Raw genomic sequence first — 27,171 nt, 5'->3', positions numbered from 1 at the left:
TTGTGGATAATTCTGAGGCGACTTTCCACCAATCAAAGTGTCTCTTTCTGCTTTGAATGGCTGCAGGTGTGGCAGCTTTTTCTCAAACCAATGTGCTTTTTATTTGCGTGCTTTTCTGTCGTCATGGCATCGGCCTCGAAAGAACATCCTGTCATCGCGTGGCTGCACCGTTTGTCAGGTTTTCGGGGCAGCTGGGTCTACTTTCTTTTTGTGACGCTGCTTTGTTCCTGGTCGTAGGATGTTGAAGTGCTCTCTCATCTTTCTGTCCACTGAAGCCAAATGCCTGATGGCTAAAAGTCTGTTTCCTGATGTTTTCTGTCCTTATTTCCTGTGCTCGTCCAGGCAGTTGCCATGTGTTTCCCCGGCCTCTTTCTCCAGTGATTCTCTTCTTCTTGACGCCCGATTGTTTGCCTTAAAGTATGTTTTGTATTAATGTCAGTTCTGGATAAAACTTTCACTCCTGTGTCCACTTTCTGCATCTCACCCTTATTGCCCCTCAGTTAGAAGTCACATCAGGACTTTTTCGTCCTCCCGTCTAAACACCTTTTGTCAAAGCTCGCCATGGTTTGCATTTTTATTTATTTATTATTATACTTTTTGTGAATCTGAGTGTGAAGCGTAACAGACGCGGCAGGGAGTGCACGGGTGCTGCTGGCAATCTGCAAGGTCACTGACAACAAAGCAAAATGCATACAGAACCTAGAAAAGAAGCCAAAGAGACACTAATGGTTTAGGGAAACCCTGGCAGGTCACCTTCGATGCTCGCTGTGCTCGAGGCCACGAGTCTCACTTTTTAAAACTTAGACAAAGTCCTGTGAAAATGATGCCGAAGTCTCCAGCATTCTGCCATGAAGCGGGAAGGGCTGCAGTTGGAGGGGTGAGTACTCAGATTAGTGCAACGTCCGTAAATTGCCCAAATGAAGTCCCAAGCTTCCTCCTCTGCTCTGACTCATATCTTGGTCTCTTTGTGGTTCGCCCTGAAGGAGTCCCTGATCGCCAGGAGACTGGAGGCCAGGAGATGTCCGCTCACTTTGCTGTGCCACTCCTGCGACCGGCCCCTGGAAGATAACACCGACAAAGAAAAAGGTCAGAAAAATAACTTTCAGCTTTAAGTTTGACTGCTGTTAACGACATGTTGGGCCCAGGCACATTTTTCTCTCCGTTTTATTTGCATAGATGCTCATGAAAGACTGAACTTGCACTTCTGAGAAGGCAGTCGATGCTGAATGAAAACCATTAGGAGAAAAACACCCATAGGTCCTCTCTTTTTTTTTTTTTCTTGCAGTAAAAGTAGCACCATGTATCTTAAACAGACATTCACGCCCATTAAGAGCACATCCACACTATCCTTAAGATTAAAGAGTATATCTTGTTTAAAGGCTTTTTTGGGATAAACTTTCTATGCATTTTCCTATGGCAGTCATGAATAAACATTTCCCAAATTCATCTGTAAAACACTGCAGGGAAAGAGATGCAAACTTTATGCAGACTGCTGCAGTGCAGAAAAAGGTAACAACACCTAATGTAACGAGTTCAATGCTACTGCAGTGATGTCAGAAAGAGCTGAAAGGAAATATTGTAATAAACAAGTCCAGCTTTTTCAAACTCCACTTGTAGGATTAAATTCCTCCTCCTCCTCACCTATAAGGCTTTCAGTGGTCTTCCTCTAGAGTATATTGGTGACCTGCTAAGCCCTCAGGTCCTCTGAGCAGGACCTGCTAGTTGTACCTCGTTCCAGACTGAAAACACGAGGGACTGTGCATTCCCTGTCCTGGGTCCCAGGCGCTGGAGCAGCCTCCCACTGGGAGTCAGGTCAGCTAGCTCTCTGGGGTTTTTTTTATGCCACAGCTGAAGAGCTAGCAGTGGCCGGGGGAATAATGGTTTCGCCTCGTCAGTCCGTCCGTCCCATTCTCGTCTCGAGGGAATCTCTTCCACTTTGGTGCAAATGCCACACTGAGCTGATTAGACTTTAGTGGTCAAAGGTCACTGTGGCCTCATGAAACACATCTTATTTATTACAAATAACCTGATAATTAATGAGCTAATTGTGTCAAAACTTCACACAAATGTCTAATAGGATCAGTTGATGATGTTTTAGTGATGGTATTTTTCAATCTTCCAGTGACGTAATGTTTTGCAGAAACACTTTTCTGGTCGTTCTTTGACGCCATAATTCAGGAACAGGAGGGGAGATTGTGACCACACTGATCGTGACACTAATCTTGGGTCTGGACTCGACTGGTTGGCAGAGGCAAACAACTTTTCTAAGTGGTTCATGCTGGAGTCATCGTGTCCACTATTTTTTGATTTGTGATGCTTTGTACTGTTTAGTAGCTGTGATGCTGTTAAATGTTTAGATGGTTTGTTCGCTTACACTTGTTTATTTCAGTGAACTTTGTAAAGCACTGTGAGACACTCTGTTGTGATATTGGGCTATACAAATAAATTGAATTGAATTGAATTGAAAATGTCCTCATTTGTTATGTTAACCTTGGTTTTTATAGGTGCTCTATAGATAACAGTTGACTTGCTTACATTGACTGTATTCCATCACATTATTTACTGCTAATAGCTGCACATGCACTTGCTAAACATATTGAAACTTAGGTTTGTTTGCTCCTTTTCTGTGTCTCTGAACATTTGTCTTCTCTGCAGTTTGAGGCGGGCTGCAGCCCAAACACAACATCCTTGATGTTTCTCACTCACTGAGGCCGTAAGGTGTTTCATTTCCTCTGGAGGCGATAGGATCTGTTTCACAGACCTGTACTGTAAAACGCCCAGCTGACCTTGATGCTTTGAATCTGTTGTCTTGCCTTGAAAGCTAACAAGCACTTAAAATTAATGTCATCGCGAATAAGTCCAAGACAGCCCGGTGCACAGTGGACGTTTAGCTTGAGCTCTGTCATGAGAGGAAATTAAAGAAGAGAGAAAGTGACAGACAAAGGCAGGAGTGAAGATTTTCATCCTTCTGGGTGTTTTCTTACATGATCACTCTTGCAGAACAGGAGGCTGATGTGGCCCAGACCCCTGCTGGTGGCTTGGAAATGATCTTTGAATTGAAGCTAAATTCACTTCTACACACGCTTCCCGTTCATTTTCAGCTGAAATGCTTAAAATGTGTGTACGTTGGATAATAGTTCAGCTCCTGGCTATTCCCTTATTGCTCCACACACACTGGTCTTTGTTCGGCACACACTCATCAATAAATTAGACAGAGACACAAGGCTGTGAAATAATGTGTCCTTTCAGTTCAGTTGTAATGGGCCAACTAAAAGCCTGCCAAGATAATCGCACAGTTATAGATCACAGCTGTCATCGACTTTCCTCTTTTTGATGTCACAAATCACCGTTTTCCCTCCTGAATGCTTCTACTCGAGCGCAGTCAGTGGGAATAAAAACGGTTAAAAAAAGATGGTTTAAATTAGGAGAAAGGGATTAAAAATTAGTTCATCAAGGTTTTGATTGTCTAGGTCCTGAGACGGTGAGACAATTTTGATGTGGCAGTAGGAAATATTAATAGTTAATCTAACGTAGTATATTACAATTCGAATTAGTTTTAAAATTTTAAGTCACTCATTATTTTGAGTAAGTAAGCCTCAGCATGGTGTTAGGAGTCAGTGTTTCAATCTTCAACACTAGTTAGATTATCATGAACTTCGGTTCAGATATTCATGGTCCCCAAAGGACGAATCCTAACGGCTTAGTTGATCCCCTGAATGTTTCACTAGCTCCACCGTGAGGCTCACATTTGGAGGTTTTATCTCAAAAGACACCGGACGGACATTGAGAGTGAACATTTACTGTTAAACTAGCACACTTTGTCACTAAAATCACATCATCCCAAAGAAGTTCTATAACAGGACTAGTCATCTCAGTGTGGAAATGTGACATATTATAGCTTTAAGGAAGGATTCAAATACTTCCTCCGCTGTCCCACACACACTGGATCACATGTGCCCACTGTAGCTATGACAACGTTTAAACACGATGACTTTAAGTGACCAATAGTGTGTGTTTTCCCCCCATCTTCTCCGTTTTATTGAATCCGAGCTGAGGAAACTCTGTGCGTGCTCGGAACTGAATTGACCAAATCTGCTGTTCCTTTCTTTCAACGCCTAAAATACGGCACGGTTTAACGACAGAGACGCTACGAGCGCAGCCCTCTGAGAGAGCAGCTCCACCACCTGTTTTCTGTCGCACGGAGGTTCATTTTATTTAATCAACTGAGACAAATGTAGCTGCAGGGACCCGCCGGGAGTCAAATTGATCATGTAAGCGGTGGAAAATCTGCAGCAACTCGGTTTCAAAGGGCATGAATCATGAGAAGCAGGGCTGTTCCTCCTCCTCCTCCTCCTCCTCGCTCATGTGCTCACCTACAGGGAGGTTGTGATTGTGCCGCAGATAAGACGCTGGCAGAGGTCAGAAACACAGAACAGGCTCAATTAAGACTGATGGAACAGACTACGCTCTCTGCAGAGATTTCTTTTAATAGGCTCCTTACAACCTTAAATCCTTTCAGCCTCTCTGTTGTTCCTGCAGCTCACTTTTCCTTTGGTTTTACGTCTGTCTTGCCTTTATTCCTTAAAGGACTGTTCTGCCATTTTAATCTGAACAAATTCAATACAGTTATCAACATAGGATTGAGGACTGACTGCCATAAGACACAAAGTGACTGGTCTTTTAACAAAGGTGTGTTTTAGGAGATATTATTCTTACTTTTAATTGTAAGCTCTTACATTTATATTTATTTATATAGTTTTCATGCAACTTTGGATTATAATAAAAGCATGATTTGGTCAATAACTTTAAGGGGACTTAGAAATTATTTCTTCAATTTTAATCATTCAGAGTATCTTGTGGTGCAAATAGTTTTGGTTTTATATGCCAACATTTCAGTTTCAGCCTCCACCCAAACACAAGAACATTTTTGTTTTCTTCTCCTACATTTTTCTCTGTCAAGGCCAAATTCTGTAAATTATTTTGTAAGTTAATAGAAGTTTTCCAGATTTAATCATTCGATGCTTCCAGTCACCTCTGATTTATTAGGGTGGCAGCAGAGGAGCTTCAGAGGAAGACCTCTCAAAATATGGACTAATGAAACTATTTGCATGACCCAACACCGGTAAGTGAGAAGTTTTTGTAATATTGCCTGTCAGTCTTAATTGTCTATGAAAGCAAACGGACTAAAAATATGCACTCACTGTATCTTTCTGCAGTTATTCCTGCCTCTTTCTCTTCCTCTGTAATAATTAAATAACCCTGACTCATCTGCACCCTGGCAGTTATTCAATATGAGCAGGCGAGTCCTCGGACCTTCTCCTCCCTCACCTTTAGCCATCACAGCCTCAAACTAATTTCTAAAAACGAGCATAAATTCACTCTTTCTTCTACTTTTCCTTCCGAAGCATCCACCCTTACCTGGTGTCTGTTCGCCAGAGGTGCGTCAGTCGGGTCTTTCTGGCTCCTGTGGGCTCCAGCAGGTAGAGGCAGGAGTGGACGTGGACTCTAACCCCCTCCGGCAGCACCTCGGGGTGCTCCGTGGATACCGAGGACAGGTACAGAGGGCCAGAGGATGGGTCTGCCTGCCAGATCCTGAGACGAGAGAATCAGAAAGGAAAATCAAAATGTGACAGAAAACTAAAAAAAAACTCCAAAGAAACCTGCAAGCAAAATGTTTTTTAAATTTTTTTTTACTGATTTCAGTTCAAAACTACACAAACCAAGAACATTCATGCTTTGCAATTATCATTTTCAATGCCGTTATCTCGAAGTTAATTATTTCAAAAAAATAAGCTTTGCTATTGAGATAATAAACCAGTTATCACAAAAAAAAAAACAAAAGGATGTTTGTTCTTACTACTTATGTTTCTCACTGTCCCCTCTCACTCCAGCACCATTAGGAAAATATGAGTCTATTCTAACTATTAACAGTCCGTCCTGTGGGGTTTTTTTTGTGAGCAAAGGGATAAAAAGCCTTGGGAATACTATGAGTCTGCTGAATTACTGCCTGCCAGCCAGAGCTCACTGCTCTAACTTTCAAACATGAATGGATCTCAGTGAGTTGTTCTTGTATATTCATGTTTGCATACCTGCTGGCTTCATTTGCCCTTTGAAGGACGAACAGAATATTTTGAATTGAGTTGAGTTGAAGATGGATTTAAATTTTCCCATCACAGTAGATACTACCTCTAAGAAGCTAGCGCCATGGATATTTTAACATGATAAATTAAACTGCTGTGAGCTTTGTTATTGAAATGATTAGGATAATGACATTAAAACATGATAATTGCAAGCATAGCCATGCTGGGCCTCCATACAAACCAGTTTCCAAAGCAGTTTTTAAAGATATGGGTTTTTTTTACTCTTAGCTGGCCAGTGGCCACTGAGACACAAAGGAGAAGCACAGTGAAGGAGAAAACATGCAACAAAGAAAGTCTGGCAAAAACACTGCAGCTGAAGAACAGACTGTTCTAAAGCATAAGGTGATAAATACTACTGTTAACAAAGAGCATGAAAGGAAGTTCCATTGTTGTTCAAAAACTACATAAAACACATACTGTTGCACCGAATACACACACACACACACACACACACTGTAGATCATTCTGACACACACACCATCCTGCTGCCCCAAATACTCACCAGAGCACCAAATGTGGATTAATCCACTGCTGAAAATAGTCCCTAACAAATATGTCCTCCTGTTCGACAGGAGCACATAACACAGAGGCTGTCATGTCTCATCTGACTTTAGGGTTGGATTAAAATCACACACACACACACACACACACACACACACACTGACCACTGCTAAATCAAACTGACACTTTTAGAGTATTTTTGGCTTCGACTCCTCCGTCCGCCTCGCTCTGTAGAGCTCAGCAGGTTAAGACTCAGAGGTCCGTGAAGCCTGGGGCTCGCCTTGCCTCATTACCTGAGCAGCAAGTGCTCCCGTGTGGCCCGGGAGCCCAGGCTGTGGCCCTGGCCCCGGAGGAGGTAGCGGTAGACTTCGGCGTCCTTGGATAAGGTCTGAATGACGGCGGCCTGGCGCAGGCCTCCCTCCCACAGCTCCTGCTCCCTCAGCAGCCGGCGGAGCAGCTCCTTCTGGGGGGTGTCCACCTCCACAGAGCCGCGCCACATCCTCAGGGGACAGCCGTCGTCCATCTGTAGACGAGAGGACAATTAGAGCTCAACCTGTATGCACACTAATAAAGATCTCTTGTTCCTTCATTGCATTGTATATGTTGTGTATACACAGGAGGGCTTGTTGTACCTAATGTTGTAAAAATTACTTGAAAATGTACTCAAATTAATGTTCGTTTTCACTCTACAGTTCTACATTTTGTTTTTAAAGACTCAGGAACTAATTCTCTCCTAACGTAATAAGTCAAAGTGCAGACTTTTACACTGTAGCAGAAACTCAGCGACCTGCCACTACATCCTGGTCCTATCGAGTGGGTGATGGACCACCTCCTCGGGGGACCACTCCCTCCTCTTACCTTCTTGAAGGCCAGCTCTACGTGCTCTGGAGCTGGGTGGCTCTCCCAGCCCCGGCTCTTCTCTCTGGCCTCTTTCAGGAGGTGCTGAGTGCTCAGCTGCAGCTTGTTTCTCCTCTCTTCCTGCTCCTCCTCACTCCCTCTATGTCCGGGGGACACTGGGCCTCCTCCTTCCACACAGAGGGAGTCCTCCGTGGGGCCTGCAGCACTTAAACTCTGCTTGGGCCAAAACTCTGGAAGCTACCGGGAGGATTTTATTTCTTCATTAGTTTGATGTTCGGTCTCTTCAGCTTCAAATATAATTTGCTGGATGTTGGTTTTAGTACCTGGAAGAGTCTCTGGGCCTCAGTGATCATGTTGGCCAGACCCTGGGTGGCAGCCAGATTCTCACTCAGGTCCCGCTGGTCCGGGCGGCCCAGGCTGTACTTCCTGTGAGTCGACCTGCAGCAGCAACACAGGGACACGCCCACTTTTATTGCCTTGAATTGATGGCAGCAAAAATATTGAATATTGAACCATGTACTTAAATAAAAGTAGCATGTTGTTATGGGGAAAAACTCTCCCTAGAATTAATATAATCTTACTACCATAAAAGTAATGTACGGGGGGACCTCAGTTCAGGGCACAAAAAGAAAAGAACAGGTGAGAGTTGGTTTCTATTCATCTGTTAATATTAATAACATTCTGTACTGCTGTTATTATTGTCGACAAATGCATTAACAAACACTTAAAATGTACGTGATAAATACTATAGCTGATCATACAGCTGGCAGCTAACTCCCAGCTTCGTTTGTTTTGGACACAAGAGATGGAGAAACACCATGTATGCCTGAAAAACACCACCAGACATCTACGACACAAAGGAGGAACCACCGACCGGCTGCTTCAGTGAGAACACCTGACAGATGAAGAAGATAGACGGCTGCTTCACAGCTCTACACTCTTACACTCACTGCGTCTTTTTACAGTTTTGGGAAGACAGGAACTAGGAGGAGAGTGTGAAACATGTGACATGTCGCTTTCCCAGCAGTGACGGCAGCGTCATGCTGCAGCTAGTGTATGTGCCAGTCAGCTGAGGCGGTTTTCACAGACAGCAGACAGGAATCGGCAGCATCTCGTCACAGTTACTGCAGCTGACAGATTCAGGTTGTTTTGGAAAACTTTCGTGTTGCATTGCTGAGGTTTACTGGAAAGTGAGTCATTTACAGGAAGTTATTTTCCTTGATTTTATTTGAAATAAAGTTTTAAATTTCAAGTTAGGTTAGTTTCTGATGACTTAAGAAAAAGTTTGGAGGGCAAACGTTTTGTCATATCAAACAGTCACATGGACTTTTTTCGGAGTGGCAAAACGGGGAAATTAGACACCCGCACTTAAAAGAAACCGAGCCGGATGGACGGGTAGTTAGACCATTAAAAAGTATATTTCTCTGTAGGAGTAGGGAGATCTGTCAAAGCAGAAACATAAGCAAAAAGACGCAGAAATGAGATTTCGTAGATCTGTGGGAGAACAGCTGCAAGCAGCCGTCATTTTTCTTAGTTATTGTTCCCACCACAAAGTGTGACATGATTTCTGACAGGCCGGGACTTTGGCCTCCAGGAGCAGGGAGGCGCAAAGTGCCGATTGTGTCGTTATATTATTTCCATCTACTGTACCATCAGCCTGAAGGGAGGAAAAGAGCCAGGGTGGAAAAAGGAAGAGGTGGAGATGAAAAGAAGGGAGGAAAGTACAGGAGGAAGAAGAGTTAGTGAGAGGGAAAAGTTGAAAAGACAGTGATCACAGGAGTGAGAAGAGAAAACAACAGAGGAGGAGGAGGAGATGGGAGGAAAGGATGAGGGGGGATGAAACATAGCAGAGCAAAAGAGAAATGTGGATGTGAGGGTGGAGAGAGAAAAGAAGAAAGACGGGAAAGAAGACAAGCGTGGAAGATGAGGAGAGAAGGAAACGAGATGGATGGCAAAAGAGAACGTTACAGAGGAGAGAGGAGGGGAGTCTGGTGGTGGGAGTGGGTAATGGCAGAAAAAGGAGAGCGAGTAAAAAAAGTTTGAGGCAACGATGAATGTATCCAACTAACAAGTATCATGTCTCTATCTAAAGCCTGAGATGTGTTATTACACTGGGTGACATTCATCACACACGCTGTGGTTTATTTCTCTGTCCCACACACACAACGTCCTGCTGCTCCAAACACTCACCACAGCACCAAACCTGGATTCATCCGCTGCTGTAAATAGTCCCTAAAACTAAACTAACTAAAAACCAAAGTGTGCAGCTGTTTTGAGCAATTACCTGACTAATAGGTCACATTTACACTAACGTGTTGATTTTAAGTAGATATAAGATTAAAATGGTCACAATCTTAGCAAACCAGCCAACATTTAGGTTCCACAACATATTGCCGATGTGCCCTTCTGTGCCGTTAGGAGCTACCATGCTGGCTCTCGTCATTTTTCCACCGTGCCCGATATTAAAATCGACCCTCCAGGCTTTGCAGAGGGCACGGCCAGCCTGGTGACTAGCACATTAGAATGGCAGCGGGTCAGTGTGTTTGAATGTGCAGGTGTTTTTGGATTTTGTGGCTGAAATGCTGCCCTGCTGCGACATTTTGACAACAGCTAGCTAGCTAATTCATTCAGCTGGCGCAGACAGCAGCTGGGCACACGGCCCCAGAATCTGGTTGTGGTCTGTCAGGCTGCAGATGGGTTGAAATTATATATACTGTTTGGATTGTGTTTCATAGACAAACTGGCAACTTGGACAAACATACAAAACTAATGGATCCATGTGAGGAAGCTAAACATAAATTTTTATAGATAGATAGATCGATAGATAGAAATACTTTATTGATCCCTGGGGGGGAAATTCTGGAAATAAGTTTTTATACCGTATAAACTGCAGTGTTGGCAGGTCTGTCTTGTTAGCAGCTAACATAACAGAGTTTTAGTGTGACTGTGAGCACTGATGTTAAAGAATGAATTCATGCTAAAATACAGTGAATACACTTCTGCAGAAAAATAAGCTGCAGACACTGATTGGACCGAGCGTCTCCTACTAATTTGATTCATATCCTAATGATACGAAGCCATTATCACTCTGTCTCTGTCTTTACTAAATTCCTGCAGGATTCTCAGCTGAAAGGAAGATGGAGAGAATCTTAGACCAAGCAATTCATTCATGTCCTCTGTGGGGGACATGACACTGAAACACCACGCACACACAGTCTATTTGACTCCTAATGTACTGTGAAAAGCACATCCTGCGCTTCCTAGTGCTGTTACACACACGGGGCCGTGGAGAACAGAGCACTTCTTCTGTCTTTTCAAAATGGCGGGAATTTAAGAAGCACATTTTATGGCTCTAAGAGAGGTGAGCTATCAACTATAGAGGAGATGCAGCATTTGTATTCTTCACGAGGATGTTTGGTTTTTGACTGTACTATATTATGTTTAGATTTCAGAAGTGTACGTTCATTTTCAGCCCTCAAAATACACATTTTTACTCATCTCCTTCTCATTTTCAACAGTTTTCAAGAGTGCTGAGTGAAACAGGAATGATTTTACTGAAAATGATTGAGGGAGAGTGATGGAGATATTGAGCTCTCAGGAGATGAGGAGGGAGAGAGCCAGGCAGCAGAGCAGGATGCTGAATGGTCACAGGAGGACACATCAGCTGAGTAAAACATTTTGGATTAGAAGTGATGCATAAACTAGGGTTCTGAAGTTTTAGTTACGCAACACAGATTCAAGAGAGGGTGAACAGAAATGATTTGTCTTGTACTCACACACACACATACCATTAGCATGCCTTGTTACTTACTTTTGGAAAGGTCTCACACTACAATGGACATGTTGTAAAAAATACACAACATTTTGAGGAAAAAAAATCTTTGTGATATAATATAATCTATTCACAACCTGCAATACTCTGGCATGCTTGTATATACATCCATATTCTGCACAGGTTTCAGACTTTTATTTATTTATTTATTTATCTCTATCTTTATATATATATATATAAATTTATATATTTTCAGAACATTTCACAGCGCATTATATTGTGTATAACTGTGTATGTGACAAATAAAGGTCTTAAATCTTGAATCTTTCTACAGCCAAATTACCTTTTAATATCAAAATATAACTTTTCTTGCAGCTCTCAGGAGGAGGGAGTAAAGCGGAGGCCACATGGAAAACGGTGGAGGTTATGTAACACACTCTGTGTAAACTGTGCTGACAGCTTTTCATCACAGGCAGAAAGTGTGAGCGTAACAGCTGGATCTGATCCAGAGGTGATATCATCTGTGAGAACGGAAACACGACACGACGTCTAATGAATCAACCACACGAGGAAGAAAAGTATGTTTCTGTGGCACCTGACTTGCACCCTGCAGTAGCACACATTCAGAGACACTCGCACACACAAACCAAAGGTCAAGTCAGCATCTGAAGCTACATCAGATGCTTGGATCTGAAAGCGACGCATGAAGAAGTCAAAAGTAAGAATTTTACTTCAAAGGATTATATGAGTGGCTTAACTTGATAACTACAAATACTATATGATTATTTCACAAAGCCTGTCCTTAGTGATGTGTTCAAGGACACCCCAACATCTACGAACAGACGCTGCGTTGTTGGAAAATAAATTCCTGATGAAATATCACACTGTGTAAACATTCTGCAGTTAATAAGCTAAAACCAGTTGTTAAAAACAACTCTCAGGGAAAAAAACTAAATTGTTATGAACTCCGTGTTCTAAAAACCAATATCAAATTGCAGTAATACACACATGGTGGACAGCAGAGGACTTATGTAACTGCTGTTAAGACTTATGTAACTGTGACAGCATGGGACTGACCCCACACACCCTCCACCATTTTCATCTTTACTGAGATGGTGTGTGCAGAAAAAAATGTACAAATCAGTTTTATAAGATGGTTTACAGAATAAAATCAAGATAACTGTAAGTGTAACTGAAGAGATACCTGATGCACGTGTGTGATGTGTTTTACAGACAGCGCCTGTGGTCTCTGCTCACCTGGGTGCATTGGCGTCTCTCTTGAGGGTGTTGAGGTGGAAAAGCGACGGCGCCAGACAAACAGCAATGTTGGTCGGGGTCATTTGGTTCTCCTCCACGCAGGCCACCACATCCTGCAGGAAGAACAGCAGCGTTCGCAGAGCCTCCCTGTTCTCGTCAGGAAGCAGCAAGATGGCCGCCTGAGCTGCAACCAGCTGCTGATCTTTGGGAAAATCTGCAAGCAAAAAAAAACTAACCAGTTAGTATTAAACTTGTGCAGTGCAGAGTTTACATCATTTAGAATTCTTACAAGAAAATAAAGGCAAGACAGTGTTCACTGTAATGAATTACCTTTCTACAACAAGATTAAGGTGAATGGAAATGGATTTAAAAACTAAAGCATGTTTTGCTGGTCATTGAACTTCCCACAACACCGTCCTGCACATCTCTCACAATAAAAATGAAGGGATTCTGTCCACAAATGGAAATGCATGTTCATCACCTTGATGGTAAACCAAAATGTACAAAACTCATGTAAGATTTGGGATGGGGATTAGTTTTAGGCTTACGATTATGGTTATGAGATGATGTTTAGGTTGTGGTTATGGTTATTTTATGGTTAGCACTGCACGACGACAAACAATGAAGAAAGAACATGTGAATATCGGAGGGTTGCACATCTCTGTTTAGCATGTGAGGTGGCATATGTTAGCTTTAGTAGCATAACAAGCTACATACTAAATTCAAAACATTTTTACATGTTAACAAAGATACTAGTTATAACATGTTAGTATTTAGCTGATAATAGCCAAATCTTAGCATGTTAACATACTCAGCTCTCTAGTTTTACAAAATGTGATGTTGAGAAAAAACAATGATCAGCCTAAAACAGCTCCATCTTCTTCTGGTTTTCTGTTGGGGGTATTTTAATTCTACATTAATACAATCGTTATAAAGTGAGCAATCGTATGTTCATGCTAGTCACATGATTAGAGCAGTAACCGCTCACATTGGTAAATGTGGAGAAAGGACTCGCAGAGTTTGCTGGTGAAGATCGGTTCAGGCAGGTCTCGGAAGTACTGCTTCACCATGTCGGCCACGTCGAAAGCAGACTGGCCGTCATACGAAACACCGTCTGGGTCAGACTCCACCAGCTCACGGAGGTACTGGATACGAGACTTCACCCCCGACTTACGGAAAAGACCCACCTGAGAGAGAACACAATACAAATAATGTTGAGTCAAATCTTTTTCAAACTTCACTTTAAAATAAAAGTAGTCTGGTTAAATGTTTCTAAGTATCACAAAAAGCATCCTGTGAGTAAATGTATTTATATATATTTATCTATACTATTATTAAAATTATTATATACTAAAATGGTCTTTGTATTGTCTAACTTTTACAGAAACAGAGAGGCATTGAGTGTCACCTCCCCTAAAGAAATAGCTGATTAGATCTTTGAAGGTTTTACTCTGTATCGCCTCCTAATGTGCATAACATCGCTGCAGGCCTCTTGTGGTCTCTGGCTCCATTACCTGGTCCAGACACTCTGCCCTCAGGTAGACCAGTGCTCTGATGATGCAGGGAGGAAGTGGCTCTCCCGTCTGCTGGACACCAAGGAGCAGAGGCAAACCAAAAACTCGTCTGCCTTTCACTTCCATCGCCTTGGTCTTCCTCAGCGGTTTGGGAACAGTCCTGTAGGTGACAGAGGCGTCCATTATATCCAGCAGGTTTCAGCGAGCACTCAAACAGCGTGCACTGGTGCCGAGGGAAAAGTCTTGGAAATTAATGTATGCTCAAAAATTGTTTTGCAAACGTCCTGGGAATTTCTAATCTCAACCACTCAAGTGTAAAAAATGCTCAACTTGGCTGCCGTTGGATGCGTTTCCTTTTGAAGGAAGAGCCAAATAAACATTTTTTGATTACATAAGTCCCCAGCGATCGCTAAAACGTGTGTGCCATTCAAATCAGCTCTGCAGGAAAAACATGCAGGCACGGAGAAACCATGGACGTTGATCAAAGCGATCGGACTTTTGGAAAGACTGTTTTGAAGTTTGTTCATGTTTCTGAACTGATATAAGCAACCTTTAAACCTTTAATACCAGGGACTGCGTTCTTTTCTGTTGGACACTCGTGTTGATCCAGATGCAAGGGGGCCAAAAACTCAGTTTCTCTTTTGTTTTGTTTTTTGGAAAACTGTGTAGAAAGCTGCAATGATTTTAAGTTTCTAACTCTGAAAACTGTGGGGCAGAGTGCACTCTGGATAAAACTGCAGTCTTGTAACAGCAGTGTCTAAAAAGACAGAGCAGAGAGATCCAAAACACTCCAGCAATCAGTAATAAAACCTTTTCTCTACTTGGCTCATCATCCTAAAAGTTAGAAAAACACACTTCAGTCCCGTATTTTTCACCAAAGTAAAGAAGCAATGATATCACACATGCTCTCTAAATGATTTTCGGCTCTCTTTCCATTCGTCCATTTCTCCTCCTTCATATCTTACAGCGACTCTTGGAAACAAACGGGCCGACTTTTCACATGTCTGACTTTTACAAATACGTTTCTGTGCCAGTTTTCGTCTTTCAGTTGAAATGTTTTGGATACAACCCTGCAACCCTAGAGGTCATGTGGCTGTGGCCAGCGCCATTGAAACTGCTAATTTCATTCTTGCACTTCCGCTTTTGTATGGATTAAACAATCACTAATATAATAATGTGTGAATTATCATATAATGTGTGAATTAGTGAGCTTTTCAGGTGCTGGTATGCTGATTTTGTTACCTTTAGGCAGAGCCAGGCTAGTTGTTTCTCCTATATCCAATCTTTGTGCTAAGCTAAGCTACCTGAGTGCTGGAGCCTTATGTTTAATGGATAAATAAGAAAGTGGTAGCAAACCTCTCATCTGATTTTCTTATGGAGACATCAGTTCCAGCTTTTATTTGTCGGTGACATTTCATTATGTAACCAATGAGATGACATTGGCACAACTTATTTCTCTTATTTCGTCACAGCTGATGCCTTTCGTGTAACTCTGTCTGAACTTTTGAACAAAGGAACATTATGGTCACATGATTTGTGCCAGAACAAGATTTAGATTTAGATTTCAGAATTTGTGCTTATTTAAACTTCAACAAATGTTAAACTAGATAGTTTTCTTCCTTTTTCCCTTAAAGGTCAGGTCTGACAGGATTTTGGTTAATTTCTCTCCCTCTTATGCGATTTATTAATGTTAACACTCTATAAAATGGAGCAGTTTGAAATGCTAAACCCCCCCCCTCTCCAGAAAATTAATTTCAGGAGGGTTTTCTGTTCTATGCTCGGTTCCAACATTCATCCTCATCTCAATGAGCATAACAACCTCTGCAAAAATCTAATTGCTTTTCTACCAAAGCATAAAACAAGCAGGTCATATGTTCACTGAGAACGCATTAGCACACACAAATGTTACGCAGAGTAAACAAGCAGAATATTTGAATGTTTCATTATTCTCAAAAATGAATTTGCCCAATTTTGCATGAGGGCTTATTCCAAAAACATTGTGTAGGAGGCAAAACGCTGATCTCATTAAATCGTATGTCGATAAAATATGCAGTTCAAACATCCCATAATCAGGAAGAAGCTTCAGATTTAACAGTCTGCAAAGTCTTTATTAAAAGACCCAGACCTCCCCTAGGGCTGGCTGTACCCTCAGCAAGTGTAAGTTAAAGGGATAGTTGAAGTGCACATTACACTGGGAATATTTTCAGCACTTTACCTTCAGACAACAGTCTCCAACAGAGAGCTGAGGCCTTTCTCGCTCTCACTTTGCTCCCTTCAAAGCCACCAGACTCCAGAAGTTACTGGTCTACTGCTGCCTAAAGGTTAGTTTGTTTGAGATGTTGTGCGACTGTGGCGTTTTACATGCTTAGTTCGGATCTGAACTAACATGACTGAGGCAGTGGTAGACCAGCAGCTCTGCAAAGTAAAAATGATGTTTTTATCAATGGAATCTGGTGGCTTTGAAAAGAGCAAAGAAGAAGAGAAAATCACTTCTGTTCCCCGTCGGAAAGGGTTGTCTGACGCAAGGTAAGATGGTGACAATATTCTAAATCTAGCTTACAATTATACAGTTTTTTGTTTTTTTGGTGGCCAAAATACATTTTTCTGTTGCCCTTGTCCACAGCAATACGTGGCTCAGCCTCTGGTCACGACTCCAAACTGGAGACATGATGACCTCCATCTACAGTAGAGAATATATTGGTTATAGTATAGTGCCCATTACAAATCTACTACAAAAAGTCCCTGTAAGCCCCCATAACAACATTATGAACACAGAAATGATCAATGAGATACTTCTGAGTGAGTGAGGAAGAAAGAAATGTAAATAGAGAGACTGAGACAGAAAGAGAAGAGGACAGACACACAGTAGCCCAAAATAACCGACAGCGGTTAACCAGCAGGGAGAGGACAACAGAGCCAAGCTTCCCTCTGATTTCCCAGAAATACAGACCCAAGGTGAGGCACCAGCAACCCTTCTTGGGGTTTTTTTTTGTAAAGAAGTTTATTCCTCTTGAAGCATGTTGCTGTTGTTTTTTAAGCTGAGGCACAGTTGCACCTGAGCCATGAATAATGAATGAATTTTCTAAATAGGCTGCCTGAAATATTTACCCCTCCGCCCGCCCACCTGCCCTCCTTTCCACGGTTGTTTCCTTGAAGAAGTTTCTCCACGCAGCTGTGCAGGGGCAAAGAAGCGAGAAAAACTGCTGTTTTTACAGAGTTTTTGTTTCTCACCTTGCGGCCCCTTTGCCGACTTTGCCCTCAACTTCTGCTGCACCCTCACACTTCTTTTCAAGCATGAAATCAAACCCATGACCTCCGCCCTTTCACTTCTTACCAGTTCCAGCCCTGCTTGCAGGATGGGGAGTATTTGTCCATCAGAGCGGTGAGTTTGAGCAGGGAGAGTTTCTGCAGCAGGAGGAACTGGGAGACAGACTGGTGCTCCACTCCTGGACTGGTGGGCAGAGAGGGCAGGCTCTGCTCGCTGGACCAGTGCAGCTGCTGGCTCACCCTGCTGAACGCATAGCAGTGAGCACACATAAGTGCACACGCACGAAACAAGCAAACAAGCAAAATGGGAACTAATTATCTTCCAGAGATGTGTTTTTACTCTGATCTTATAACAGAAAATATCACATTATTAAGTTAAACTATGATTCTGGCAGCAGATCCCTCACATTTGGTGAAAAAAAACGATGTAATTACATGTTGTTAAATATTTAGATACCCTAATGCAGATCAAGAGTTTCATTAAAGATATTAAAATACTGAATGTCGCCATGCAAGTGGCCATGTGGGGCTGTAATGCTCCTCACACATTAAACTGGGGAATGAATGAATAATAATTTTAATAATGATTGCTAATTTCTACATTATCAGTTAGCATGTAAACATTCATGTTAGCAACTCGTGGATGCTGATGTGTTTTTACCAAAACATGTGAAACACTTTGAGTTCTGTTGTTTGTTAAGTACCACATGCTTTGTACACAACATTTGATTTTATTGCAGTTTATCTCTTGCGTTACACTCCAAGCTTCCTCACCTGCTCCTGGGCTGCGGAGATCTCGTCTTCGGCTCCTCTCCGTTAACTGGTACCTTCTCGCCACTCTCTGCATCCCCCTCCTCCTCCTCCTCCTCCTCCTCCTCTTCTGTCTCCTGTGAACGCTGCACCTCCAGGTGGATGTGGCTGGGGGAGGAGGGACAGGGGGAGGCAGCAGCTGAGGAGCCGTGGGCAGGTGAGTCCTGGGAGGTAGAAGAGGAAGACGAGGAGGAGGAGGAGGAGGAGGAGGAGGAGGAGGAGGCTGAACCTCTCTGACAGTCGTCCTCGGATAAATTTTCAGACCAGGTGGTGACCAGCTGCTGGAGGTCGCTGATCCGCTCCAAAACGCTATCCAGAGCCGAGAAAACGTCTTCACCCGCGAGCAGCCGACTCACCTGAAGGAAGAAAAGAATTTGGGAGGAAATTACAGGAAAATTCCCTCAAAAGAGACACGTCAACAAAAGCTGTTTCAAACTTACAGAACTTTTGGTTATAGTTTTTCTTCTGTGTGCATTTTTAGCTGACTGATTCAGCAGATTTTCGGATTTTGAAAATGAAGGACTTCAGTGCCATACGTCAGTGTTGGAATAGGAGAGGTATTACTCAGTCCCTCTAAGGATCAGAAGTACAAAATAACAGGTTCCTTAAAAGCCATTACCTAATGACTTGTATAATATCTTATGTCAGCCTTTATTCCAAATGGCTCCTCTTCTCCTTTAGAAAGTAACACGTCTGAAGCTAAATGATTAATGTAAGTAGTCAGGCATTAATGTATAGTTTCAATCTAAAATGGAATTTGATACAGGCACTCACAAAATGATTTCTAGCTTCATGGGAGAACTCCAACTCAATATGGAGCTTAGCTTAGCAGAATCAATATCTTTGACTGAATTACCTGTGTTTTATAGACTTTCATTTGAGATTTGAGTCTTTCTTTAGTAGACAGGAATAAGATTCAGACAGGAAGCCTCCACCTTGTGCTGACTGTTGTGTTTTTAATACCTGTGATGTATGAATCTGTATTTGATTAATGAAGCACTCTGGAATATTTTTACAAAAAGGAAACGGATTGGCAGAATTTTACAGCCCTGTTACACAAAATAACTATAAAATGCTGATCCTTAATAGTGACTCATCAGCTGCTTCACTAAGTAATCATTCTGTTCTCCCTGAATGAATGAGTGGCAGCACAGGAAATTTCCTTTGCACTTGCTGAAAAGCTTTGTTCCCGTGGTATTAACGCTATTTGTTACATGCCAGACAGGGGCAAAGTGCCACGCGTGGGTGTTTTTCTTCTTTCCTGTTTTTCTGTCTCTCCCCCCGCCTCTGATTTCTCTCCAGGTGCTCACAACATGATTGGTTTCCACCTCTGCAGTCTGACCATCCTGCTCAGTGGTGTCCTCGGACTACGAGCTGGCCTATAATCATTCTGCGCCCTCGGTAAAGGGAGCACGTCTAACGAGTTCAATCTGTCATTTTCTCTGCTCTTAGCCTGTCCGAGCTATTGATGCACTGTTTGAGCACTTGTTCAGAATAATGGTGAAAGGTTGTGTGGTGGGAGGATGAGGAAGATAGGCGAGCACACACGAAGTCAACTTGGATTACTGGTTGCTACCATCTTTGTATTGATCTTAGTGCAGTAGTATAATAGTATGTAGTTATTGAAGTTTAGTGAACTTTTGTTTGTGCAGCTGTTCTCAGACGCAGCGATTAGTCAGGTCTGGCTTTATCATGTGGATTCTCTGTCTGCTAGGCATGACCACCCTGCCCCCTCGTCCCCCACATTTTGAGATCCTTTCTTATATTTGCAAATATCGAGATGAGCTGAAAATAAATCACTTTTATTTTCACTTCTACTCTGACTCCTCCAGATTAATCAGTTTTGTGTATTTGTATTCAGTCCCTGTATTATCACCAAGGAAATGTAATTTAACAGAATTATCCCAGTGTTTAGGATTGTGATATATTACCTCTTCTTTGATCAGCTAGATATACTCACACTTTTTAAAAACTGACTCTACCAGTACTGTTGAACATGGGCCAATACATCTGTTAATATTGCAATGTATTTTTTAACATTATATATAATAGAATAAGATAAACTTTTATTGATCCCCAGCGGGGAAATTAGGTTGTTACAGTAAAGAATGATCAATTAATTGTTTAAAGGAATGCACACTGTCAGGGCCTCTGAAAGCTCCAAGGGAACCAGGATGTATTACATGTCTTCGGACTACATCTAAAAGCAAAACTGTTCCCATAATGCAAACTCAACAGGGGGGAGAAACAAATTCAGTGACTTTTGCATAGCAATGAAGCAATTAAATCATTCAAATTGGGATAATGGACACAAGAAGTGCTGGAGGCAGTTGTGTAAAGAATAAAAATATAGACAACTTGTGAGAGAAGTTCAAACGCTGCCCACCTCCACACCTCCACACCTCCACACACCTGTGTGGGCCGGACTGTCAGTTTGTTTCAGATAGTTATGAAAAGGATCAGATGCAGCACCGAATTAAACCATCGAAGAGGAGGTTTCCATCACTGTCAGATGATTTGAGAAACACTTGGTTTTGAAGGTTCTTGCAAAATAATAATAGTAGAAAATGTATGCCAGGCAACCTTCTCCCCTGGAAAATAAAGCTCTGATTACAAAGATACAAGTGACTGTCTTTTGACCCACCTCTGACTCCTCACCCGTCCGCTCAGCATCGCTGACACTTCCACCACTGCCGCCTTCACTTTCAGACAGCTGCTGGTCATCGGGCACGTTGTCGTAGATACTCAGCCGATGATCCAACACAGCGAGTGGGCTGGGGACTGCAACATCGCAGGAAGAAGATGACGAGGGCTCCTGGTCACCAGTGGCCAGCGATGACGTGCCACGGCGGCAACCGTGTCGTCCCCGGTAACCGTGGAAGCTCCCGGTCCTCCAGTTGACGGAGGTGTTGTCGATGATGGGGGACAGGATGGTGTGTTTGTGGGCGAGGGAGGTGGGGAAGGTCCCCGGTTTGTGTCCGTGGGGGATCTGGAAGACCAGACTCTCGTGGCTACTGTTGTTGTTGTGGTTGTTGATCTGGTTCCTGTAGTCCTGAGAGGGCCAACAGACGGACGAGCAAAGATTTAAATAAAAGAAAAAGCAGAAGGACAGAGTAAAGTAATTAGTAAATAAAGAGAGGGCAAAACCACCAGCTGCACTTCAGCATATATTCAAATGTCCATTTATATACATGAAAATACCAAAATATAAAAAAACACACTGGAATGCCATTAAACAAACACCTTCATTAATTTTTCTGTTATAACCCTGAGTTTAGCGTCCAGCTCTCCAGACCAGGGTTAGCATTCTGAAGCAGCTAACAATTTCCACAGACTTGTGGAAATTTGATGGGAAAGCAAACATCCTAATTGTTTGATTCCAACCCTGATGCACACCAGTGATCGTGACCGCGTGTCTTTCAGGAGAAAAACATCTGAAGAGTCTGGGATAAGCAGACTGTTTAGTTTTGGTGATCCAGCAGGTCTGAAACAAGTCAAGTGTGCATCTAATGGGAGTTTGATAGGAAACGTAACCAGGGAATTGAGTCCCATCACACGGGACTTGACGATGTGACAATGTTCCCAGATCTCAGTGGTGAGGACAATGTTAATATCACTGATACCTCTAGTGCCTCCGTCAGGCTGACATTTGTGGTTTTGTGGGAAATGTCTCAACAACTTACTTTTGGCAAAACATAGTGAGAAATATTAAGAGCAAACAATAATAATATTGATGATAATAATAATTCCTTCGACCTCCTGGACTGACCTCTGCTCCTGTGTGGTTCTGGTTGTTCCGAGTCGTTCTACCACTGACCCCGACGCCGCTGTTGGAGCGTTTGCAGTTACTCCTGATCCTGGTGACCGGGCTGGGCGTGCTAACAGTGCTGCTGCTCTCTGAGTGACTGTTGCTGTTGCTGCTGCTGCTGCTGCTGCTGCTGCTGATGGTGTGAGGAGACGAGGGAGAGGAGGACGCCCGGCTGTTAGGCCTCTTCTGCAGACTGGAGACATTGAGGAGGGTTGGACAGTACAGTTAGAGCTGCACTGTAGTATGTAAAACAACATCCTAGGTACAAATAGTTCTTTAACATAATTTTAAACTATGTTGGCCTAAATAAAAGCAGCCGGAAGTGACAAATCTCCCTGCTTCTTCTCAGTACAGTGTTATTTTCCATCATGTTCGATTTTCATACATAATAATACATTTATTATTCAGGTCATGTTTGGGTTAAACTGCAACTTGGAGATCTACTTGAGTCATTTAGCTGAAAATGATCTTCAGGGTTTTTGGGGAGAATGTAACCCACAATCCTCACCTTTGGGGGCAGTGCAGCCTCTCTATCATCTCCTCCTCCTGGACCAGAACCGGCCCACTGATGAGGTGCTGGGCCCGACTCCTGCTGTTACTTCCACCACTGTAAGCAGAAGGGAGGAGGCCAGTCGTCCCCTTCAGCCTCAGTTTCTCCATCTTCTTCAGCAAGCTGGTGCCCTTCTTCCTGGGCGGTTTGTCTGGGCAGCAGCCTTCGGCGTCCAGAACCATGCCCGATGATCCTCCACCGCTTCCGCCGGGGGAGGGGGGTCCACTGAATGATGTGTCCAGGGACGACGCCTTGTTTGTGGAGGAGCAGCGGGAGGAGCTCCTGCTGGTCTCCTGGTCGTCTGCGGTGCTGGTGGCAGCAGCTGTGGAGGTGGTTGCGTTGGTGGCAGCGTGCCTGGGACACTTGAGGTGTCTATCGCGGCCTTCGCTCTCAGTGCTGCTGGAGCTGTGGATGGAGCAGACATCATGCTGGTCACTGACATCACACAGAGACACATCCTGGGGTCCTGCGGGACTGTCGGATAAGCGAAGGATGTCCGTCGTGGAGTCGAGTCGCCTCCATCGCCGAGTCCGCCTGTCGTAGATCCAGTTGGGGCTAATGGCACAGAAGTCTTCTTCATCCCAGTCTTCTCCCTGGAAGAAGAAGGACAGTTCAGACACACACAGAGGAGCTCGCAGAAATCGGCAAATGGCACACAAATATTCTAACAGAATCTGCACTGGCTCTAATATATGCAGGGGACAGACGTGAAGGCATGAACAACAATCTGCAAACAGAATACATGTATTCAAACAAACACAGAGGCCTGACATGCACACAAACATGTTTTCATTAATTTAGTATACAAGCATGAACATCATTATAGATTCACACAAACAAAATTGTTCAAACATCACACGCTGCAAAGACACAGTGCAAGGGGTACGTTGATATTTAGAATTTAAAATGTAGTTCTTTGGACTATAAAATACTTTTATAGTACTACTTTATTTTTCGCAAAAGTCTTTCACCTTTGCTTGAGTACCAATTTTATTTTTTGTTTGGATTATTTTTTTTTTACTTGTTAAATGTTTTCTGTTATCACAGCGAGGACCCTGAAGGTCCAAGTGTCTAATCAGCTTCTGTTTCCTCCTCCTTTTCTTTTCTGGACATGTCCTTGACTTCACTTGCTCCTAGAAAGACAAACTGAGGAGGAGGAAAGAGGAAGGAGGAGGAGGACTGATCACTTGGTATCAGTCAAAATCAAATGATGCTTAACATGGAGATTTCATGGTGTGACACCCCCCACGGCTCCTGCTGCTTCGATGTGAGAGTCCCGCTGTGTTTGAGTTTCTCGGTGTTTGCTCTCAACACTCACCCTGCGTTTTGATCTCCGTGGCTCCAGCCTCATTTCCACGCTTTTGTTTAAAGTGCTTAATCTCCTAAAAGAGGAAGAAGAGACAGTGTCACATAATAACGGTGAACTGCTATACAAATTCTTTACACATTATCTGACATTACTGACAGTGTATCAACTTCAAAGTGCAAAACTGGAAAAAACTGAAATACTCGGGCAGCGGCTTTGTAAGCGGTTAAGTCTCTGGACCAGCAGGATAAATCTGAGGAAGTAGCAGCTCTTGCTCATCCCTCAGTCATTACCCCAACGGGGGTGCCCTTGAGCACAGTACTACATCTCCTGCTGGTGATCAACAAAGAGCTCTGCTGCACCACATAGTGCTGCCACACCCTGAGCCTCACTGAGAGAAGGTGAGATGCTGGCTGGCTGACCCTCCAGCGCTTAATATAAACTGTTTTTTTTCCCCTTTTAGGTCAAATTACCATGAAATTTGTTTTACCGCAGGGATTAAATTAGAGGGTGTCGAACTCCACTTAATTAAAGTTTATTCTGCACTGATGACAATAGTTCTATCATGGATTAAATTCTCAATAAACAGTGTATATAAATGAGTGTGTAAACACTTTTCATGGTTCACAAACATATGCTCTAAATTGTGCATGCTCTTGAATTCAGAATAATAAGTATGGGATATTATGTCATCGTCTAAGTGTGATATAGTCAAATCCGATGTGGGGAACTGAAGCCATTCTCTCCTTCTCTTTGCTCACTTCAAAGCCAGAAGACTCAAGTTGCCAGTCTATCGCTGCCTCAATCAATTAGTTGCTAGTGTTATCATATAAAGATTATATGATAAGAATTATTATTATTAATTCTTATTAAAGAATAACAGAAGTCATTATAAATAGTTTATTGATAGAGGCAGCGGTAGCACAGCTACCTTCTCTTTGTCTTTGTCAATGGAGTATGGTGGCTTTAAGGCAATTGAAGAGAATGAGAAAACAGCCTTATTTCCCTGTCGAAAGGGGCAAATTTAGCGGAAAAAAATTCTAAATATAGTGCTCACTTAAACTGTTCAAATGTTCTTCTGCTGCGCCCATCCACAGCGGTACATTGTTTAGTGTTTGGTGCCTGCTCCTCCAAATTGGAGGCGTGCAAACTGCCATTTACTGTAGATAATACACAGACTATGGATAAGCACCTCATACAACCCCACTTCAGTTACGCCCAGATATCCCTTCAAGGTGTGCAGAGAGTTAAAAGGGTCAAAACTAATTAAAGACTTCTCTCCACAATATAATCCAGTACAACAGCAGTGAAAACTACAGCCTCAGAGATACAGAAACCACAGGGTTTAACGAACACGTCTCTGACACAGAGTTAACAAACCCTGAACACTGTACTTAAAGATTTAAAGATGCATTTTGTGCCGCCTGGCTGTTTTGGATCATATCAAATTATTAACCCTGTTAACGACACGTCGACACCTCTTTTGTAGCATTTGGAAGCAGTTCTCTGCATGAGTGTGTTACCTGCAGAGTGAATCGAGGGCATCTTTATCCAGGAAGCGGTGATCACGCTTCGCCCACTCAATGTCAACAGGAAACCTGCAGTCTGACACACAAACAAGACAAATGAAACAATAAGACGCTGCATGATCATCACTTGGATTTGGTCTGTATCATCTCTGAGTTGACTGTGAGGACTGTGGGGCACAGGATTACCCTGACAGCCTCATATTTACCTTTGAATAATTGCACATACTGAGGGAAGCCGGCCGCTCGCAGCCAATCACAGGCCTCCTTGGCTTCAATCTCTGCAAACAGTGAGAAGGAAAACAGAATTTAATTCAATTATAATCATTTCATGCTCCGCCCGCTTTAAGAGGGCAAATATTTGCACTTAATCAGTCGTCTGTTTATGAAGTTTAATTACATTTGCATTTGGGTTAAAAAAAAAAGAAAAACATTAAGGGAGGAAAACTGGGAGCACATACAGGCTATTAATTATCTGTGACTCTTGGAAGAGGCCATTTTAATTACTGCTAATTGGCTGAGTATGGGGTTGGGAGCTTCTGAGAGGGAAGGAAATGAGATGCTTTTCATATTCCCCTCCTCTTTAGCATGTGAGAGCAACAATGTCAGAGGGTGAAACAATGTAGTAAGGTAGATGCAGACACTCGTTTAAAAAAAAAAAAAAAAAAAAAAAAAGGTTGTAAGTCTCTCATGGACACTCTGAGTTTTGTGGATCTTTGTGCCAATACTGAGATCTAATATTGTAAGAAACCTAGAAGCCCAAACACAACAGGCATCCTCACTTTTATCTTCCTCTGGTGTGTCAAAGAGGAGATTAGTGGCCATCTGTCCACAGTCCCCAAACCTCAGTTTCAACAAAAACCTAGACAAATGTGTTCCCTTTTCTCATTCTGACTGTGGTATTTGGGAGATTTAGGGAGGACTATCTGCTACGTTGCCACGTTTCAAGCCTGAGCTGATGAAGAGAAGACAACCAAAGAGAAAAAAGACATAAACCCAAAATTCAGCGACTGATACAGAAAAACAGACATCATCCTTGTGAAGGACTGAACTTTTGCACAGGCTGCGGTTCTGTGTATCTACTCTTCATTGTTCCTATTTTTCAAAGTAGAACTGAAATCAACATCATTGGGAAATGCCCGATCTAAGCCCTGGATGCTTTATTCTGCTTTGAAAAATACAAAACAATTTGCTCAACATATAGTCGCACTAAAAAGAAAAAGCTTTATTTAGAAAGTGTAACTGAACATTGTTTCTCAGCAAACTTTATTTTGACAGATTACTTGGATGTTGCATATTTATTATAACCAACTTGACCACAGACTCAGAATGGCGTAAAAAGCTTAAAATGCTCAAATGCTCAAACACGACACGCAAAATGTGTTGAAAAAACTGCACTATTTATACGCCATCCATGATAGTTTACACTTTCTTACACAAGTGCCTAAAATGAAGTGACAATTTAGTAATTTCATTACTATTGTTGCTTTTATTGCCGTTGTTGTTATCTCAACCATAAAAATACATTAAATCCTTGTTTCTAAAAAGTTTTTCTATCTGTAAAAGTATTTGTGTGACTTGGTATTGATTTCAGAAAAAGTTTTATTGCCCATTACTAGTTGTTGCAGCTTTAGAAAGCAGCGTCAGAGACACGGTGGCGGAAATAAATGAACACTCCTCTGCACCTCTTTATGCAAAAATGGCAGCCATTTTATCAAACCCATTAAAAGCAACACGCGTGTACCGTATACTTGACGTAATAATGCTCCAGCACACACTTGGATAAGAAACACAAATAGAAACGGGCAACAAGATTACATGCATTACATTAATCAACTCTCCGTCATTTCAAAACAAAAGCT

The 27,171-nt window shown here is 42.5% G+C and overlaps 1 protein-coding gene across 2 annotated transcripts in view; it reads right to left on the bottom strand.

Moving 5' to 3' along the window:
* Window positions 1-375: 375 nt before the first annotated feature.
* The window catches only part of LOC139213152 (rho GTPase-activating protein 7), a 103,073-nt gene continuing 76,277 nt past the window's right edge, over window positions 376-27,171 (bottom strand). For both annotated transcript variants that reach the window (XM_070843788.1, XM_070843789.1), the window contains exons 2-17: window positions 25,519-25,590; window positions 25,307-25,388; window positions 23,796-23,859; window positions 22,436-23,070; window positions 21,889-22,120; window positions 20,764-21,171; window positions 18,084-18,475; window positions 17,377-17,553; window positions 14,043-14,202; window positions 13,517-13,715; window positions 12,529-12,742; window positions 7,823-7,937; window positions 7,500-7,736; window positions 6,935-7,164; window positions 5,419-5,592; window positions 376-1,058 (exon numbers count right to left, since the gene is read on the bottom strand). In XM_070843788.1, coding sequence (XP_070699889.1) covers window positions 950-1,058; window positions 5,419-5,592; window positions 6,935-7,164; window positions 7,500-7,736; window positions 7,823-7,937; window positions 12,529-12,742; window positions 13,517-13,715; window positions 14,043-14,202; window positions 17,377-17,553; window positions 18,084-18,475; window positions 20,764-21,171; window positions 21,889-22,120; window positions 22,436-23,070; window positions 23,796-23,859; window positions 25,307-25,388; window positions 25,519-25,590 — 3,500 coding nt within the window. In that variant the 3' untranslated portion in view covers window positions 376-949. The remainder of the gene's footprint in view (window positions 1,059-5,418; window positions 5,593-6,934; window positions 7,165-7,499; window positions 7,737-7,822; window positions 7,938-12,528; window positions 12,743-13,516; window positions 13,716-14,042; window positions 14,203-17,376; window positions 17,554-18,083; window positions 18,476-20,763; window positions 21,172-21,888; window positions 22,121-22,435; window positions 23,071-23,795; window positions 23,860-25,306; window positions 25,389-25,518; window positions 25,591-27,171) is intronic.

The sequence above is a fragment of the Pempheris klunzingeri genome, chromosome 14 (genome assembly GCF_042242105.1).
Source record: "Pempheris klunzingeri isolate RE-2024b chromosome 14, fPemKlu1.hap1, whole genome shotgun sequence".
NCBI lineage: Eukaryota > Metazoa > Chordata > Actinopteri > Acropomatiformes > Pempheridae > Pempheris > Pempheris klunzingeri.
This window is presented reverse-complemented; position numbering and strand designations above follow the sequence as displayed.